We start from the raw sequence: 21,163 nt of genomic DNA, 5'->3' as shown, positions 1-21,163 counted from the left end.
AGCATGTCATCCCTGGAATTAAATTGCGTCCATGATGTCGCATTGCTTTCAATGAAAAGTGACAATGGAGATCCACATAATTCATCTGGTCATGATGTTGACAGTGAACAGGCTGCTAAAAGAATGAAGTCCTGTCTTGACTCCAGTTTAAGTGACATTGGTGTTAAGTCCACTACAGCTCAAAGGAGAGGCATCTCATTCCAAGGTATCCTGCGCAAAAATAAATCTTCATGTGCAGATCAAGTTCAAAGATGCACAATACACCATACATCAGCAGGCTGCTCAAGCTGTCAATGTATCTCCTGAGGAACTGGCGCCTCAGAGCAGCCTGAGATCTTTAAAGAAATTAATAAAAATGCTGAAGATCTTGACAGGCTCATTTACTTAATGAAAGAAAAAAAAGAATTATCCAGCAGAAAGTAAAAGACACATTAATAAATGGCTCCACCATCATGGTCTATAGTCAAAACTAAAAGAGGTCTTTAATGTCAGTGTTTACATAAGGGCAACAAGAAAACTGGCTTCAGAGAAAGGTATCATGGAGTTGCCAAAGCAGAACACTCTTTGGCAATAATTTTCCAGTTGAGGATTTGTTAATTAGATTCTACAATGACGATGTATATAGTAGACTTATGCCAGGAAAAAAGGATTTTGTCAAATTCAAAATTCATGAGGAGACAATAGTCATTCTGTGCAACCTTAAAGAACTGTATGCAGCTTTCAAAAAGAAACTGCAGTCTGTCCGAAGCATTGTGTGGCAGTCGGCTCATCTGGAACACATTCTGTGTGCATGTACAATACATCAAAATGGCACTAATGTTAAATGCAGTAAAGGTGGACAAGTACTGCCATGCATTTGTGGGATGGTGTGGTGCATAGATGTGATGTGAAAGTGTTTTTCATAGAACAGGACATGGAAAATTTGCACATAGAACTCAGGGAATGATATGCGAACACAATGACTCTGCCAGGACCCTGCAGCTTCCATCACTTTGTTCCACTCTACAAAAGCTTCATAGGTGCAGAGTTTCCAGTAACCAGGTTTCTATCCAACCACTTCATGAGGATAAATTACCTGATGAATGAAAAAAGTCACGACCGGGCTGATGGAAACAGGATACGCCAGTACAATTTCCTATATGCCGACAGACAATTTGTTCATTTGACATGGTGTCGGTAAAATTTCTTATGTGAGAAATGGCAGTGGAAATGCGCAAATATTGATATAATAACCATCATTTCGAAGTAAACTTGTGTGGTCCTCCCACTATTACTCGGGAAACCATGCAGTTTATTAGGCTACAGATTAAATAAATTATGACCTTCACAGGGTGGTGAAAGTGCATTTGATGTGCTTGATGCTCCTTTAAAAAGTGAGGGTCTTATTCTAGTGACGATGATCGATGCTTGGCTGCCTTTTGACAAATACAAATTATATCGGTATATGCATAATATTTTCAATATAGGTAGCCTGTATCTGCGAGCTGTTGGCTAGAGCGCAAGTGGCAAGACCAGAGTGGGCACGTTTGCTATATAACGCAACAGTTTGTGCCAAAACCATCAGTAGCATTAAATGCGATGAAACCCATTTAACTTGTATTTTACATTCAGTAATTTAACCGCAAAAGTTATTTTATGTGCACTACGTCAAAAATGCCAACTTTTATCCACAATAAGTGAGATATATGGTGGGAAAATGCACATTGTTTTATGCAGATTTTAAAATATTTGCATGAAAATCTGTCCAAAATTGAATGGAAACCTAGATACTGACACAGATTATGCCATTAAATTTGACTTAGTCCTCGGAAAATCCATAGATATAAAATGGTGAATGTGCGAGCATCTAATTTTCTAGTTTGCTGCTATGATGAATACTAGATTGGAATTGTGGATGATAACATGGACGTAAAAGGTGAAATTCATGCATCCAAGTTATCCAGCAAGGTTATTTTCTTGGCCAAATAGAGAGGACACGTTATGTTCCAAAACAAGCATCATCTGCACCATTAAAGGGTTACTTCATGCTAGCAGATAGCTCAATGACTGAAAGTCTATGGGTAAGGCTAGTTAGTGTTGGATCGCAAAACTACCTCAACTTCCTTCATACTGGACACAGAGATATGGATATATATTTTTTTTAACTTTCACCTAATGACAGGAACTGCACCATCTAGTGGTCAGAATTTGGTAATATCAGGTTGTATGTGGGCCATAAACCTAACTTTAATGACTCATTTCTTTGAACAGGGGAAAAAACATCAGATTAACAAGGAATACATTACAAAGGATGAAGAAGCAATACTCCCAAGCCACAGCTCCATACTGCTTGTCAGACATAAAGAACTGATACTGTATACTGGTTGTTATGGTGGGATATGTGGGTGGCTTTTGGAACTTTGGATTCCTCATGTAAGAAAAAAAAAAAAACGTTTGGTCAAAATCGGATGTTAGGTACTATATTTATTGAATATTATGTGAATCCTATAAATTAAAATGGCCTATATGGGTGCAATCAATTAGCTTAATTTCTCAGAGATCAAATAACATTACAGCATAATAATGTTGCAAGAATTAGAGGTCTTCACGTGTCCAAAAAGGAGGAGGGAGAGACAGCAACCAACCAAGCCAACTCACGCTATAGTAGACTAATAGTTGCCATAGCTAGGTTATTTATTATCAAATATGAATACATTGTACATTTGACTGCATCAAACTGGGAGAAGCTAGTTAAATTAGCTAAGGTTAGCTAGCTAGGATAACTGAGGCTGCAGTGCATACACTTTCTCATCCTACAGTTGAGTGATAATGCCCTCGAAGCCGGTGTTTGGAGGATATTGGCACAGGTGTTGTTAGGCAACCCGTGCTAATATATCCTCCAAACACCGGCTTCGAGGGCATTATCACTTTAATACAACGGGTTACCAACGTATTAAAATAATGACTGACATATTTTCATTAATAACCTTATTTTGATTAATACTATTTCATCCTTCCACAAGATGTAGTCCCAACACAAATCTAGGGTTGCTACCCAAGCCAGCTTGTCGGTCGTTCTATTCGTTCGGTTACTAGAGACGCCTATCCTTCACCTTTAACCTTCAATTTCGTATTTTTAATTCCATCTTCCATTTACTAGATATCTATTAACTTTTGCCACACATGGAGTCGAGGCTATATGGCTGTAGCCTAGTGCCAATCTACAGTACCAGTCAAAAGATTGGCAACACCTACTCATTCCAGGGTTTTTCTTTATTTTTACTATTTTCTACATTGTAGAATAATAGTGAAAACATCAAAACTATGAAATAACACATATGGAATCATATAGTAACCAAAAGTGTTAAACAAATCTAAACCGATTTTTGATTTCTTCAAAGTAGCCACCCTTTGCCTTGATGACAACTTTGGACACTCTTGGGATTTTCTCAACCAGCTTCATGAGGAATGCTTTCCCAACAGTCTTGATGGAGTTCTCACATATGCTGAGCACTTGTTGGCTGCTTTTCCTTCACTCTGCAGTCCAACTCATCCCAAACCATCTCAATTGGGTTGAGGTCGGGTGATTGTGGAGGCCAGGTCATCTGATGCAACACTCCATCACTCTCCATGGTCAAATAGCCCATAAAAAGCCAGGAGGGGTGTCTTGGGTCATTGTCCTGTAGAAAAACAAATGATAGTCTCACTAAGCACAAACCAGATGGGATGGCATATTGCTGCAGAATGCTGTGGTAGCCACGCTGGTTAAGTGTGCCTTGAATTCAAAATAAATCACAGACCATGTCACCAGCAAAGCACCCCCACACCATCCGTTCACCTACTATGCGTCTCACAAAGACACGGCAGTTGGAACCAAAAATCTAATTTGGACTCATCAGAACAAAGGACAGATTACCACCGGTCTAATGTCCATTGCTCATGTTTCTTGGCCCAAGCAAGTCTTATTATTGGTGTCCTTTTTTGCAGCAATTCGACCATGAAGGCCTGAATCACACAGTCTCCTCTGAACAGTTGATGTTGAGATGTGTCTGTTACATGAATTCTGTGAAAGATTTATTTGGGCTGCAATCTGAGGTGCAGTTAACTCTAATAAACTTATCCTCCGCAGCAGAGTTAACTCTGGGTTTTCCTTTCCTGTGGCGGTCCTAATGAGAGCCAGTTTCATCATTGTGTTTAGTTTTTGCGACTGCACTTGAAGAAACTTTCAAAGAAATTTACCACATTGACTGTCTATGTCTTAAAGTAATGATGGATTGTTGTTTCTCTTTGCTTATTTGAGCTGTTGTTGCCATAATATGGACTTGGTCTTTTACCAAATAGGGCTCTCTTCTGATTGGCTCAAACACATTAAGAGAAAATATTCCGCTGTTTAACTTTTAGCAAGGCACACCTGTTAATGGAAATGCTACCTCATGAAGCTGGTTGAGAGAATGCCAAGAGTGTGCAAAGCTATCATCAAGGCGAAGGGTGGCTACTTTGAAGAATCTCAAATATAAAATATATTTTGATTTGTTTAACACTTTTTTGGATACTACATGATTCCATGTGTTATCTTATTGTTTTGATGTCTTCACTATTATTATACAATGTAGAAAATAGCAAAAATAAAGAAAAACCCTGGAATGGGTAGGTGTGTCCAAACTTTTGACTTTCCACTCTCGTGAAAAGCAAAACCATCAGCATAAATTATAAAATGTCTCGCTCTCTACTGCAGCAGTCATGTTCGGCCTTCCAGACAAGTCAGTTAAAATTACACATAGCCGATACCTGTCACAATTATATCAGATCCAAACCAGAAGGGTCGGAAACTTTCCGATAACTTCCCATGGAAAATGTCCGGAAATTTAAGTCCTGGAATTTGGGCGGTTTTGCTTAAATTCATCAAAAAAAGTTAGCGACCCTTTTTTGTGAGATACACATAAGGCAATTTTAGGTCTTGTGGCATATTTTGGTAAACTATCCCCAATTCAATGGAATCGCAACCCTCTGCATGCACAGTGCATTCTTCGATCACATTCGCAGTGCACTCTTCCATCACATGTACAGCTGATTCTCAAGATCTTGCACACTAATGAGATGCTATTGAGCCCACACAACTACACTGTCTGAGCCAAGGACTACATGCATTCTGTTAAGTTTTGATTACAATAGTGGGTGGGGTGAATTTATTTGATACGACATACATGATTTTTTGTTAACTAGTAAATAGTAGCCTACAGCAAAGTGTGTTTAAATAATTTCTAACTTGTTAACAATTTCTGCTAGTTAGTTTTTGCTACCATGTGGGTTTTAGCTTGCTTGAGCCTGCTAACTGAGGAGTGTTAATTCCCCTGTTTCCATACATGTTTAATTTTTTAAACATTTATCTTACAAAGGAGTTGTTTTATTTAACTACATGGAATTGTATTTGTTGTTTTTTTTTAACTCATTTTTTCAAATCTTTACAGGAAAATGCCACGGGCACTATCTGATGTGTGGAGACATTTCACTGCAGCTAATGTAGAAGGAAAAGCTGTGTACATTTTCAAATACTGTGCCAAATCATATGTGAAGAATGCAACAAAGAGGCAGAATCATCTGGCCAAGTGCATAAAGTTCCCTCAGCGCTCACAATAAGCAATCCCTGACAAATGTCCCTCTACCTCTATTTGAGGTGAAAATGATGAATCAGACACCTTATCGATAGCAACAGCTTATGGTCCTTCTGGAATCAGAAGTTTTTTTGACTGAATGGAGGAACATAGTCAGAGAAATGCTGATGAATGTCTTGCTCGAGCTGTGTATGCATCTGGTTCACCTCTGATGCTCACAGGCAATGTGTATTAGAAGAGATTTCTGAATATTCTTCGCCCAGCATACACCCCTCCAACCAGACATGCTTTATCTACTCATTTGCTGGATGCAGAGCAGAGTTCAAGTGAAGGTCAAGAAAATCATAGAGAAAGCAGACTGTATTGCAATCTCTGATTGGTGGTCGAATGTTTTCGGGCAAGGAATAATTAACTATATCATCTCCACCCTTCAAACAGTATTTTACAAGAGCATAGACACAACAGTCTCTACATTGCAGATGAGCTGAAGGCAGTCAATGACCTTGGAACACAGAAGGTATTTGCACTGGTGACAGACAATGCTGCGAACATGAAGGCTGCTTGGTCTAAAGTGGAGTAGTCCTACCCTCACATCATACCCATTGGCTGTGCTGCTAATGCGTTGAATCTGCTCCTCAAGGACATCATGGCACTGAAAACAATGGATAACCTCTACAAGAGAGCCAAGGAAATGGTAAAGTATGTGAAGGGTCATGTAGTTATAGCAGCAATCTCACCAAGCAAAGACTGCTGAACAATTAATAAAATCGCCACCGGACAATTTACATTGATGACCCCCCCCCCCCCTCCCTTTTGTACACTGCTGCTACTCGCTGTTTATTATCTATGCATAGTCACTTCACCCCCACCTACATGTACAAATTACCTCAACTAACCTGTACCCCCGCTGACTCGGTACCGGTGCCCCCTGTATATAGCCTCATTATTGTGTTACTTTTTACTTTAGTCTACTTGGTAAATATTCGAACTCTTCTTGAACTGCACTGTTGGTTAAGGGCTTGGAAGTAAGCATTTCACGGTAAAGTCTACACTTGTTGTATTCGGTGCATGTGACAAATAATGTTCGATTTGAAGTGAGAAGAACAAGAACACCACATTGAAGCTGCCCAGCAACACCTGTTGGGGTGGTGTTGTCATGATCATGTTTCACAGTCTCCTGGGGGGGGGGAGTCTCTCCAAGAAATGGCCATATCACAGTCTGCCGATATGGACAGCCCCATCAAGAGAATCCTTGTGGATGATGTATTTTGGGAAAGAGTGGTAAGCAGCCTGAAACTCCTGAAACCTATAGCAGTAGCCATTGCACAGATTGAGGGAGACAATGCCATCCTGTCTGATGTTCAGACTCTGCTTGCAGATGTAAGAGAAGAAATCCACACTGCCCTGCCCACTTCACTGTTGCTCCAAGCAGAGGAAACTGCAGTACTGAAATACATCAAAAAGCGTGAAGACTTCTGCCTGAAGCCCATACACGCCGCAGTGTACATGTTGGACCCCAAGTATGCTGGCAAGAGCATCCTGTCTGGTGCAGAGATCAACAAGGCCTATCGTGTCTCGCCACCTTGGCCTGGAAGAGGGCAAGGTTATTGGCAGTCTGGCGAAGTACACTTCTAAGCAAGGGCTTTTGGATGGAGATGCAATATGGCAGTCGTGCCAACATATCTCATCAGCCACCTGGTAGAAGGGACTTTGTGGATCTGAGGTGCCTTCCCCTGTTGCCTCAATCAATCATTCTCCAAATTCCACAAACATCAGCCGCCTCAGAACGCAAAAGGTCCTTGTTTGGGAACACACACACCAAAGCACGCAACAGGCTGACCAATACATGGGTTGAAAAATTGGTGGCCATCCGGGCAAATTTTTGGGCTTTTTGAGCCTGACAATGAGCCATCCTCAACAGGGTTGGAAAGTGACAGTGAAGATGAGGCCTCAGAGTCTGATGTTCAAGAGGTGGACATTGAGGAGGTCCAGGGAGAAGAAATGGAAGCCTGAGAGGAAGACAACCAAAGCTTTAGTTTCTAGACTATCATTTTACAGATGTTTGTTGAAAACGTTTTTGGGATCCTCGATGAGGCAGTCAATATCGGCAGATGCGATGGATCAGTGGGGATCATTCAATATTCCCTTTTGTTGTTCAGTGAAATCATCCCATGTGAAGAGTCAACTAATTTAATTAAAGTTCAATTTTTTTTTTCTATTGGAAGGATTTTATAATTTGCAATTATGTCTACTTATAAGATAAAAAGGTTTGTTTCTGTCTCCATATGATAAGGTAAATATATTCAATGCAAAATACATCTACATTTAAATGGTATTAATATTAATTTGCATAAATTCCCGTTAAATCCCACAGGAAGTTTCCACCTCTGAATATTCCCCAAAATGTGCAAACCGACTTGTGACATAGAATTCTGGATCCGGAAAGGTGGTCTCGGGTACAGGTGGATCCGTGAAGACCTCTGGCAGGAATGCTCCTCTATCTGTTTCTAACTACAGAAACGATGTCAGAACAATCTGAAATGGTGGATGTCATGGCTTGCGGAAATGACATGGAGACTCTCCCATCAGACCTCATGTGGGGCCGTCTGTCTGTTGAACAAGGCTCACCTCAGCAATCCTGGGTGGTACGACGTCTCCCAGCACCTCCCTGAGGAAGCACTGCTGGCTCATGTAACAGGACAGGCCACTGGTCCTCCGGAAGGCATCCTTCAGACGCTGGAGCTCCACATTAGTTACTGGGAGGGATAGAGACACAGAGATTGTGAAGAAGCTTTTCTGTGAATTAAAACATGGACTGTATGGTCAGGCAGAGCATTAAACCATGGTCACCAATACAATCTTAGGCAGTCTAAACCAAACCCACAACCACAAAAGCTATTAAATTGTATTACCATAGCAACTATCATAACTAATCAGTAATTGCGGGAAGGTATATGTCTGCCACCCAGCCAGATTTAGAAATGCTTGCAAGTGCTCAGCACTACAATAGGGAACTGGCAGACACACATACACCACCATCATCATCATCAACAACAGCAGTATCTGCTAGTTAACTTCGTCAGCTGTTAGCTACAGTGCCTTTGGAAAGTATTCAGACCCATTTACGTTTTCCACATTTTGTTACAGCCTTACTCTAAAATTAATTAAATAAAAATCCTCAGCAATCGTCACACAATACTCTATTGTGACAAAGCAAAAACTGTTTTTTATTCATTTTTGCAAATGTATTACAAATAAAAAAACATAGCTAATTTACAAAAGTATTCAGACCCTTTGCTATGAGACTTAATTGAGATCGGGAGCATCCTGTTTGCATTGATCATCCTTGAGATGTTTCTACAACTTGGAGTCCACCTGTTGTAAATTCAATTGATTGGACATGATTTGGAAAGGCACACGTCTAAATAAGGTCCCACAGTTGACAGCACATGATACAGCAAAAACCAAGCCATGAAGTTGACGGGATTGTCCATAGAGCTCCGAGACAGGATTGTGTCGAGGCACAGATCTGGGGAAGGGTACCAAAGAAATTCTGCAGCATTGAAGGTCCCCAAGAACACAGTGGCCTCCATCATTCTTATATGGAAGAAGTTTGGAACCACCAAGACTCTTCCTAGAGCTGGCTGCCCATCACCCCACCAATTAGGCCTTTATGGTAGTGGCCAGATGGAAGCAACTCCTCAGTAAAAAGCACATGACAGACCATGAGAAACAAGATTCTCTGGTCTGATTAAACCAATAATGAACTCTTTGGCCTGAATGCCAAGTGTCACCTCTGTAGGAAACCTGGCACCATCCCTACGGTGAAGCATGGTGGAGGGAGCATCATGCTGTGGGGATGTTTTTCAGCGACAAGGACTGAGAAACTAGTCAGGATGCAGGCAAAGATGATCAGAGCAAAGTACAGAGATCCTTGATGAAAACCTGCTCCAGAGCGCTCAGGACCTCAGACTGGGGAAAAGGTTCACCTTCCAACAGGACAACAACCCTAAGCACACAGCCAAGACAACACAGGATGGAGGCGAAGATGTATACTAGCAGTATACTGCTAGTACATCACCAGGGCCAAGCTTCCTGCCATCCAGGACCTCTATATCAGGTGGCAAGCGGTACCAGAGCGCCAAGTCTAGGTCCAAGAGGCTTCTAAACAGCTTCTAGCCCCAAGTCGATCGGACTTGAACCCGATCGAAAATCTCTGGAGAGAACTGAAAATAGCTGTGCAGCAACACAGTTGCACAACACAACATCTGTCCAGTGTCTGTTCTTTTGCCCATCTTAATCTTTTATTGGCCAGTCTGAGTGTTGCTGCACAGCTATTTTCAGTTCTCTCCAGAGATTTTCGATCGGGTTCAAGTCCGGGCTCTGGCTGGGCCACTCAATGACATTCAGAAACTTGTCCCGAAGCCACTCATCAAGTTGTATGTCACATGGGCCGAATACAACAGTGAAATGCTTACTTACATGCCCTTATCCAACAATGCAGTTAAGAAAATACCCCAAAAACTTAAGATAAAAGTAACAAATAATCCAACCTGACAGAGCTTGAGAGGATCTGCAGAGAGGAATAAAACACTTTTTGCTATGTCATGAAGGGGTATTGTGTGTTGATTGATAAGGAAAAACAAACATTGAATCAATTTTAGAATAAGATAACGTAACAAAATGTGGAAAAAGTCAAGGGGTCAGAATACTTTCCAAATGCACTGTATATGGCTTTTCTAGGTCCCTGATTGCACAAGTTCCAGCTCTAGGCTAGGCCTGAATATCATATCATAACTAGAAACATTGGCACAGCAGATGGCAGACACAATGTCAACAATACAGTATTGGCAGAGACAAATACACCAACATCAGTATACTGCTAGTTAACGTTAGCTCGGTCAGCTGTTAGCTAACTATACTGAAGAACGCAACATGTACGCAACATGCTACAATTTCAGTGATTTTACTGAGTTAGTTCATAAGGAAATAGATCAATTGAAATAAATTAATTAGGCACTGATCTATGGATTTTACATGACTGGGCAGGGGCACAGCCATGGGTGGGATTGGGAGGGCATAGGCCCACCCACAAGTCCTCAACTGGCAGCTTCATTAAATAGTACCCGCAAAACACCAGTCTCAACGTCTACATTTACATTTACATTTAAGTCATTTAGCAGACGCTCTTATCCAGAGCGACTTACAAATTGGTGCATTCACCTTATGATATCCAGTGGAACAACCACTTTACAATAGTGCATCTAACTCTTTTAAGGGGGGGGGGGGGTTAGAAGGATTACTTTATCCTATCCTAGGTATTCCTTAAAGAGGTGGGGTTTCAGGTGTCTCCGGAAGGTGGTGATTGACTCCGCTGACCTGGCGTCGTGAGGGAGTTTGTTCCACCATTGGGGTGCCAGAGCAGCGAACAGTTTTGACTGGGCTGAGCGGGAACTGTACTTCCTCAGAGGTAGGGAGGCGAGCAGGCCAGAGGTGGATGAACGCAGTGCCCTTGTTTGGGTGTAGGGCCTGATCAGAGCCTGAAGGTACGGAGGTGCCGTTCCCCTCACAGCTCCGTAGGCAAGCACCATGGTCTTGTAGCGGATGCGAGCTTCAACTGGAAGCCAGTGGAGAGAGCGGAGGAGCGGGGTGACGTGAGAGAACTTGGGAAAGTTGAACACCAGACGGGCTGCGGCGTTCTGGATGAGTTGTAGGGGTTTAATGGCACAGGCAGGGAGCCCAGCCAACAGCGAGTTGCAGTAATCCAGACGGGAGATGACAAGTGCCTGGATTAGGACCTGCGCCGCTTCCTGCGTGAGGCAGGGTCGTACTCTGCGAATGTTGTAGAGCATGAACCTACAGGAACGGGTCACCGCCTTGATGTTAGTTGAGAACGACAGGGTGTTGTCCAGGATCACGCCAAGGTTCTTATCTTGTCTACAGTGACAAGGCGACTCTGGGATGCTGGCCTTCTAGGCAGAGTTCCTCTGTCCAGTGTCTGTGTTCTTTTGCCCATCTTAATCTTTTCTTTTTATTGGCCAGTCTGAGATATGGCTTTTTCTTTGCAACTCTGCCTAGAAGGCCAGCATCCCAGAGTCGCCTCGTCACTGTTGACGTTGAGACTGTTGGCATTATGCATTTGGGCAGGTAGCGTTCTACTGGCATCCGCCAAACCCAGGTTCGTCCGTCGGACTGCCAGATGGTAAAGCGTGATTCATCATTTCAGAGAATGCGTTTCCACTGCTGTTTCCTGAGTCCAACAGCAGCGAGCTTTACACCACTCCAGTCGACGCTTGGCATCGCGCATGACGATCTTAGGCTTGTGCGAAGCTGCTCTGCCATGGAAACCTATTTCATGAAGTGCCCGACAAAAACAGTTATTGTGCTGATGTAGCTTCCATAGACAGTTTAGAACTCGAGGACAGACAGTTTTTATGCTCTTTAGCACTCTGCGGTCCCGTTCTGTGAGCTTGGGTGGCCTACAACTTCACGGCTGAGCAGTTGTTACTCCTAGACGTTTCCACTTCACAATAACAGCACATACAGTTGAACTGACTTGTTAGAAAGGTGCCACGTTGAAAGTCACTGAGCTCTTGTTTGTCTATGGAGATTGCATGGCTGTGTGCTCGATTTTACACACCTGTCAGCAACGGGTGTGGCTGAAATAGCCAATGGGTGTCCATATACTTTTGTATATATAGTGGATCATGAATATTTAACATTTTAACACTGAGGGGGTTAAATTAATCTCACACGGGTGGCCTGTGTGTGTTTTAGATCTGTTGAAAGTTGATTTGGAACTGGGCTGCCTCCCAGGCATGAGCCAGGAGACCCTTTCAAAGCCCACCTCGATGTCAGCTCAAAACAATTGTGACATAATTAAGCACGTGTAGTCATTAGTGGGATTCTGTGTTATCCCATGCAAAAGTTATTGTTTTTGATAAAAACGCTTCATCTGCCTTCCCAATAAAAAATAGTTCGAAAATTGAAAGATTTAGGAAACGATGCGTTTCTGGACGATGCTTTGTTGACAAAATGACCAAGCTATTACTGTTAGATTTGAGAATGGCGCTCCTCCCTCCCATTTTCGCCCGATGACGTGACTGGCCTTTGCCTGGTGCCCCGCGGCTCAGCATAATCGAATCCGCCCATTCACACAGTACCACCAGGCACACACAATGTCAACAAACAGCGGCTACTTGGTGTCATTAATTTACTTCTAGTTGACCGAAGTGGAGATAGCTCTAGTTCTTAGTTTCCGGTCGTTGGCCTCTACCTGATCCCGAGGGCAGTAGCGGTTTTAGGGTCAATTAGGTAGCCTGTTAATTTACCTAGCTAACCGCCTAATACCTGGACCCCTGGTATATTTGAATTACACTTTAGTACACTTGACACGGTTATCTAACTAGTTAGTTGCCTGCCCCAATGTTGTTCGCCATCTAGCTAGTAACGTTAGTACTGTTAACACATTACCCATCCAACAGTTAGCTAGCCTTACCTTCATTAGCTAGCTGTCTATCACGCTAATGTTTACAGCTAGCCAAGGTTAGCAAATGATCAATTGTTACCTCTGTTGATGGCCTCTTCGTACGAGAGGAAACCTATCCTTGACTCTTTGGCTCCCATGTTTTTCTCATTTCATAGCAACATCTTAACAAATAAAACAGGTTGTTAGGAACTGCTTTGTTCGTTTAGCTTATACACGGCAGTCAAAACTATCTAAAAATGTAGCCAGCTATGCGTCTACTGGCGCCTTGCCAACGCCAACCCCTCGAGTCACGTGATCACCTGTCAAGGCCCTTGAATTATTTCAGGAATGTGCGTTTACATATTCAATACTTACTGACAAGCTATTTAGTAATCATTGTAATATTTATTAGCAAATAATAACGGACACAGAGTCATGTACAAACAAGTTTAATATCTTAATGGTGGTGCATTAGACTGTGCAGTGGCGGAGTCCTAGCCTGGGTAGCAGTTTAGTTAGCTAACATTCCATTCCTTGCTACTGCCACTGGAATGTTAACTAAAAAGACTGCTACCCAGTCTAGCAGAGTTCTGCTGGAGCTTGCGTCACATACACAAGCCAAATAACGTTCATGTATGTAGCCATAAAAGTGCGCACTGTGGCACTAATGATGTCAATGTTTACATGTTAGTGCTTTTTGAGGTTGTTTCGGTTTAATTATAAAAAAAAATAATCACGGTTATCGATGTCGATTGTTTTTGTTACATTTAATGCATTATGAAATAATTAGTGAACATTCAATTGCCAAAACATTTGAAGTATTTCATTCTCTGTCAGGTCCAAATAGAAAACTAGGACATTAGTATGAAATAAAATATTTCAGTTGTGTACATTACTTGGTTTTATTTGACTACTTTATTATTTTTCATTCCTTAAACTCATTTAATCTCCGCTCACAGCCTGGTCTCAGACTATACGTAACATAGTAAATGCAATTTCTCAAACTAGTATATGTTAAGTTTGGTATGGTTACATAAGACAGAAGGTTACTTAAGGCAACTAAAGTAGGGTGGTTGGTCGGGGTGGGTGTATAACGTGAATGTCGAGCAATACAAAGGTTACGTGTTCAAATATCTTCTTGACAACTTCAGCATTTTAGAAACTTCTTTACAACTTTGTAGGTACTTTGCAACTACTTAGAATGTTAGTTAACTATTTTATCTAACCCAATTCCTAACCTTAACCCCTAGCCTAGTTAACGTTAGCCAGCCAGTGAACGTTAGTCCGAACAAATTGGAATGATAACATGTTTAGAAATTTAAAGAAATATATGGTACTTTTGGCTAATTCGTAACATAGCATACAATTTGCAATTGGTAACATATGATACGAAATGGATGATGGATATTCCCAAACTAATACACACCAGATGAAACGTAACATACTAAATGTAAGGTTCGTATTTACGTACAGAATAATACGAAATGCTGCGAGACCAGGTTGTTTGCAGGTAGTAGTAGCCAGCCAGACAACCATCTAACTTTATCTCTGTTCTCCCCAAACTGTACTGTATTTAGTCATCCTATTTAGGTAGGCTAGCCTACCTAAGTCTGCTGCAGAGATGTCCGACAATAATTTCTCGTTTTTGAAAGTAGATAAGGCATACTTCACGAACTGTCTCCATCACACTCTCTCCTCGTTGTGTTGTGTACCGTACATTCCCCTTGCAAGCTGCGGTGTATGCGTAAGCATATAAGCAGTTCCTAAACATACACTTTTACCAAAGACCGTAGAGTATCTAAGCAGGAAAATATACGCAATGGATTATGGTCATTGTAGCTAATTACAATATTTCTGTGCTGAACTAGTTTGAACATTTGCTTAATGAAAAACGACAAATCCCTTCAGCGCAGCGTCCCATATGGTTCTTGATTTCATTTCTCTAGTGAATTATCTCTAGAGAAACGGCGCGTTAAAAAAACGACTACTTGGAATTCAAGTAATTGAACTTACGTCTGTCAATTAGTTGTTTAATAAACGAAACAAATTGTTTCATCGCTCTGCACTAATACATGTCTTTAACTTTTAGACATTTTAATATTCGTATTTTCTGAGCTTTGAAGAGAACAATATTTCCAATGTAAAATGTTAATGTACAAAAACATGGTAGCTACAGTGTTGACATGAAGCAAAAGAAGATTCTTGAAAGCCCTCATTTAATATTTTTTTGTTCTATTTCATTTTAAGAACCCATCCCATTACTGAATAATGGGCTGACACACTTGCTAACTGTCAGAATTTGTTTTGGAGGTACTGCAGAAGGCATTCAAATAATGGAGAGAATACATAAAATGACAACTATTTCCATGTTTTCAGTACACACATTACAATAATTTCATTTTACCTTTCTGGGTAGACATGGACAGCGTGAGGAACGAACAACCACTAAGACCACTCTTAACTAGAGGACTGTATACACACCTTTGCAGCAGGCAGCAATACACACAGTATGCAATGAATACATACATATCAAAAGATCACTTCAACGCACACCACAGTTCCTTAAACTCAGATAATGCATGCATGGAATATCAGCAATCTAGTTCTGCAAATCCTGCCAGATACTTCTCTCAGGGTCATACCTAAACTCAATGTGTCTACACTTGTAACCCAGAGGCACAGTACTTATACTCCTCTTAACACATGTAGGAACAGTTTCACAGACCAAGATTAAATTATTCCAGGATTTGGCCAAATTATCTGTTAATAATCAAATACCTTTAAATGTGAATTCAAGAACATAGTTAACTATGGATTAAATACAGGTGATGCAAACCTCTTAAAATGAAGTTTAGCCATCTCATCATAACCTTAATCAAAACTTTAGTCCAAGAGTGGCCTTAATGTAGGTCTATGAAACTTGCCCATATTTATACTTGTAGAATTGGACAACCTTCCATATACAGGAGAGTTTCAGTGAGCAATGGTTAAAATGATGTTAGTGTGGAAATAAATGTGCCGTAAAAAAAGGCTGGCGCATTGCAATGCATGTGAGAATATAGGCAGCACATGTATTAAAAACAAAATAAAAAAAGCTTAATGGGCTGTATTTGCTCCAGTTCCAGTGGAAAACTTGTCTTGAAGAGAAACTCTCAACAGTTGTTCCACCTATAACAAACCAAGATGAAACTCCTGATTTAAGAGCTGTCTGCTTCCAGAGACACTGTCAATGAATCTTACTGCAGTCTTGCTGACATTGACAGAAAGGATAGGGTGTGTGCTGCAATCACAAAAACCATTCGATTTTCTAAGGATCCCTTCCAGTAACATTCACAAGAAACAATTAGAGCCTTGTAAACAAAACTAAGGACATACAGTAGCCATATAACAGCCAGGGTGGACCACAACCTCCGATTACAAGTTGGATCTCCTCTTTCAACATCTAATTTCTTAAATCAACACTTTCTATTGTAAGATTTACACAGGCAAAGCACTTGGGGGTGAAAGGGTTAGAAATTAAGATAACAACAATGTCTATTTAGTTCACCTGTTCAGATTATGACTTTGTAGCTAATCTGTCTGTCCCTTGTTCTGCAGTGTTCATCTCTGTAACTCGGTTCATCTTAATGCATCGCCCATGGTTCAATACTTTTCATAACAAAGCTGTTGAGGAAAGCTGGCTGACAAATGGGGCTGGTGGTCTTCACTCAGAAAGACTGGGTGTCCTTGATTTGAGGACAACATGAATCAGTCTTAGCTCAAAGATACACTACATGGCCTGCTCGTCAAACAACTAATTCCAAAATCTTGGGCATTAATATGGAGTTGGTCCACCCTTTGCTGCTATAACAGCCTCCACACTTCTAGGAAGGCTTTCTACTAGATGTTGAAACATTGTTGCAGGGACTTGCTTCCATTCATCCACAAGAGCATTAGTAAGGTCGGGCACTTATGTTGGGTGATTAGGCCTGGTTCGCAGTCGTCGTTCCAATTCATCCCAAAGGTGTTCGATGGGGTCTAGGTCAGGACTCTGTGCAGGCCAGTCAGGTTCTTCCACACAGATCTCTACAAACCATTTCTGTATGGACCTCGCTTTATGCACAGGGACATTGTCATGCTGAAACAGGAAAGGGCCTTCCCAAAACTGTTGCCACAAATTTGGAAGCACAGAATCATATAGAATGTCATTGTATGCCGTAGCATTAAGATTTCCCTTCACTAGAACTAAAGGGCCTAGCCTGAACCATGAAAAACAGCCCCAGACCATTATTCCTCCTCCACAAAACTTTACAGTTGGCACTATGCATTCGGGCAGGTAGGGTTATACTGGCATCCACCAAACCCTGATTGGTCCGTCGGACTGCCAGATGGTGAACCATGATTCATCACTCCAGAGAACGCGTTTCCCTTGCTCCAGAGTCCAATGGCGGCGAGCTTTATACCACTCCAGCCGCCACATGGCATTGTGCATGGTTATCTTAGGCTTGTGTGCACGGCTGCTCGGCCATGGAAACCCATTTAATGAAGCTCCCAACAAACACTTCTTGAGCAGACTTTGCTTCCAGAGGCAGTTTGGAACATGGTAGTGAGTGTTGCAACCGATGACAGACGATTTTTACTCGCTTCAGCACTCTGTGGTCCTGTTCTGTAAGCTTGCCACTTCGCGGCTGAGCCGTTGTTACTCCTAGACGTTTCCACTTCACAATAACAGCACTTACAGTGGACATTGCAGCTCTAGCAGGGCAGAAATTCAACGAACTGACTTGTTGGAAACGTGGCATCCTATGACGGTGCCAAGCTGAAAGTCACTGAGCTCTTAGTACAGGGCAATCTATTGCCAATGTTTGTCTACAGAGATTGCATGGCAGTGTGCTCGATTTTATACACCCGTTCACAACGGGTGTGGCTGAAATAGCCGAATTCCCTAATTTGAAGGGGTGTCCACATACTTTTGTATATATAGTGTATACTACCGTTCACAAGTATGGGGTCACTTAGAAAAGTCCTTCCTTTTGAAAGAAAAGCACAATTTTTGTCCATTAAAATACCATCAAATTGATCAGAAATACAGTGTAGACATTGTTAATGTTGTAAACGACTTTTGTAGCTGTAAACGGCAGAGTCCCATTATCAGCAACCATCACTCATGTGTTAGAAAACCCTTTTGCAATTATGTTAGCACAGCTGAAAACTGTTGTGCTGATTAAAGAAGCAAAAAAAATGGCCTTCTTTTGACTAGTTGAGTATCTGGAGCATCAGCATTTGTGGGTTCGATTACAGACTCAAAATGGCCAGAAACAAAGACCGTTCTTCTGAAACTCGTCAGTCTATTCTTATTCTGAAAAATAAAGGCTATACCATGGGAGACATTGCCAAGAAACTGAAGATCTCGTACAATGCTGTGTACTACTCCCTTCACAGAACAGAGCAAACTGGTTCTAACCAGAATAGAAAGAGGAGTGGGAGGCCCCGGTGCACAACTGAGCAAGAGGACAAGTACATTAGAGTGTCTAGTTTGAGAATCAGACACCTCACAAGTCCTCAACTGTCAGCTTCATTAAATAGTACCCGCAAAACACCAGTCTCAACGTCAACAGTGAAGAGGTGACTCCGGGATGCTGGCCTTCTAGGCAGAGTTGCAAAGAAAAAGCCATATCTCAGACTGGCCAATAAAAAGAAAATATTAAGATGGAAGAACACAGACACTGGACAGAGGAACTCTGCCTAGAAGGCCAGCATGCCGGAGTCACCTCTTCACTGTTGACGTTGAGACTGGTGTTTTGCGGGTACTACTAGAAGAAAGGTCTTTGTTTCTGGCCATTTTGAGCCTGTAATCGAACCCACAAATGCTGATGCTCCAGATACTCAACTAGTCTAAAGATGGCCAGTTTTATTGCTTCTTAAGTCAGAACAACAGTTTTTAGCTGTACTAACATAATTGCAAAAGGGTTTTCTGATGATCAATTAACCTTTTAAAATGATAAACTTGGATGAGCTAACACAACGTGCCATTGGAACACAGGAGTGATGGTTGCTGATATTCCATTAAAAATCATCCGTTTCCCGCTACAATAGTAATTTACAACATTAACAATGTCTACACTGTATTTCTGATCAATTTGATGTTATTTTAACGGACAGCTTTTCTTTCAAAAACAAGGACATTTCTAAGTGACCCCAAACTTTTGAACGGTAGTGTATGTCAGGTCAAACATATGATCTTCCTGTCTCTCTCCAGTGTGGGTATTTGGAAAGCAAGCATGCTAAGAACCAGAACAAGAGCACCTTTGGCTGATCGTCCTTTAAGGCGAAGGCTTGGACTTCAGTTGAAACATAACAGCACATGTAACATTAACATCCATTAGACAGACACGCATTTGTTCAAAAACAAGGCAATAATTTCCATTGACCTAGTCCATACACAATAGGGTACTTACTACATTACTTTGGAATAGGTAATCCTTCACTAGACAAATGGTTTCTAACATGAAAACACAAGGCCTATTCTATTGTTAATGGTGTGTTTGAGGACCCCTAATCTCGTTCCTAGACACTTCAGTCCAAATGCCCGAAGAGTCTGGTAGTCCAACGGATCAAACTTGACCTTCGTTAGCCAGTACAGAATGCCCGGGAGAAACTCCTGAAGCATAGGCTTAATCTACCAACCAATCATCTCCCACAACCTTCCCCCTAACCCCTCCCCCGTACGCTAGCATACCACAAGCACAGAGCCATGCCTTGCAATTGTGTGATTCGCTAAAATTAAATGACATACTTTACTCAGTACGGTCACTTTACTCAGTACGGTCACTCCCACTAAGGCCAACTTTGAATCGATGTACCAGGCTTATATGCACAATAGCCTGGGGACGATGTCAGAGGACCTCCGTCTGAGACGTCATCTGAATAGCAGGTTTAAGCTCACTTGTTTTTGGTTTAGCTCTATGAAATTCCTTATAAATACTTGTCATTATAATTCCTCAAAAAAAGGTACCTATGTACACTTTCAAATAAACTACACGTCAGCACACCAACAACAAATCTACTGAGCACAATTGTGGTCAAATTTAAACACACACACTGGTGCATTGCAATTCATCAAATCACGGACAACCTTTAACCACAAGCATAAAGACTGTGCCAACGTCTTTAGATGGAGACAGAAACAGGTGTTACAAAAAGGAAACTGAAGATTTGGTCCATGGATGAAAGCTTTTTTGTAAACTCCCTCATGACATTAGAACAATAAAATAAGGATTCCACCCAGAAAAAGTAACTTGCTCTTTATAATTGGCCAAAGCAAAAAGGTGCTCCATCCATGCTTGTAGGGGATATCCCAATGGTCAACAAAGGGCAAGCGCTGACCAAAAATGAAGCCGAAAACAAACCAATTCCTATTCTAGAGCTAGAACACACTATGATGTTGTTGTTTTATTTCCCCCCCTTCTCTCAATTCCTCTTACAGAAGACTGAAGGTGATGAAAGCAATGTTAGGTGATGCAAAGTGGATGGCAAGAGGTTCCTTCCATCAAATGTTCAATACCGGGTTGATCACGGGAGAATGCCCCCGTTGGGAGCGAAAGTGAGGACAAAAACACTAGATTATATGCATTCCACAGGCGATAGTGCATTTTCCCATAGCCAGGTGTCCCATTGCAAGGCCAAACATGTAGCTTGATGTGGAGAGGGTGTGTTCAACAAATGTAAGTGAGCCGTGAACACCTTTAGCGTTTCTATCAGTGTGTGTCTGTGTGGTGAGCCTAAGCAGGTGGGCCAGCCCCATTGTTCTGTGACAGTAGGAAGTACTGCACCACCTCCCCGGTGGCCTGGGGGCTGGTGTTTACGTCCTCTAAGGCATCAGCCACAGCAAACTGCCGGTCCCTCAGCCGGTTCCAATTGGATAAAATATTGTGGTACTCAAAGACTTTCTCATAGTTCCCCACAGAGTTGTAAAGTTTAATTAGGCCCCTGTAGTCGTATTCCAGTCCACTGTAGCCCTCGCCAAACAGCTTCTTACCTGCAGGGGGGAAACACACACACACACACACTAGTAAGAATGTGGAATGGTAGAATGAGGAAGAATAGATTACAAAAAAAGAAAAGT

At 41.7% G+C, this 21,163-nt stretch overlaps 2 protein-coding genes across 2 annotated transcripts in view; both read right to left on the bottom strand.

Annotated features, from left to right (window-relative positions):
- LOC139535861 (ubiquitin carboxyl-terminal hydrolase 32-like) overlaps positions 1-13,359 on the bottom strand; it is a 34,278-nt gene extending 20,919 nt beyond the window's left edge. The window contains exons 1-2 of the mRNA XM_071335726.1: positions 13,160-13,359; positions 8,220-8,347 (exon numbers count right to left, since the gene is read on the bottom strand). Coding sequence (XP_071191827.1) covers positions 8,220-8,347; positions 13,160-13,217 — 186 coding nt within the window. The 5' untranslated portion in view covers positions 13,218-13,359. The remainder of the gene's footprint in view (positions 1-8,219; positions 8,348-13,159) is intronic.
- A 452-nt stretch (positions 13,360-13,811) lies between these two features.
- LOC139535871 (amyloid protein-binding protein 2-like) overlaps positions 13,812-21,163 on the bottom strand; it is a 31,027-nt gene continuing 23,675 nt past the window's right edge. Inside the window, exon 13 of the mRNA XM_071335747.1 lies at positions 13,812-21,076. Coding sequence (XP_071191848.1) covers positions 20,820-21,076 — 257 coding nt within the window. The 3' untranslated portion in view covers positions 13,812-20,819. The remainder of the gene's footprint in view (positions 21,077-21,163) is intronic.

Source organism: Salvelinus alpinus, chromosome 1 (genome assembly GCF_045679555.1).
Source record: "Salvelinus alpinus chromosome 1, SLU_Salpinus.1, whole genome shotgun sequence".
Lineage (NCBI taxonomy): Eukaryota > Metazoa > Chordata > Actinopteri > Salmoniformes > Salmonidae > Salvelinus > Salvelinus alpinus.
Note: the sequence above shows the minus strand (reverse complement) of the source record. Positions and strands in the feature narration are given on the sequence as shown.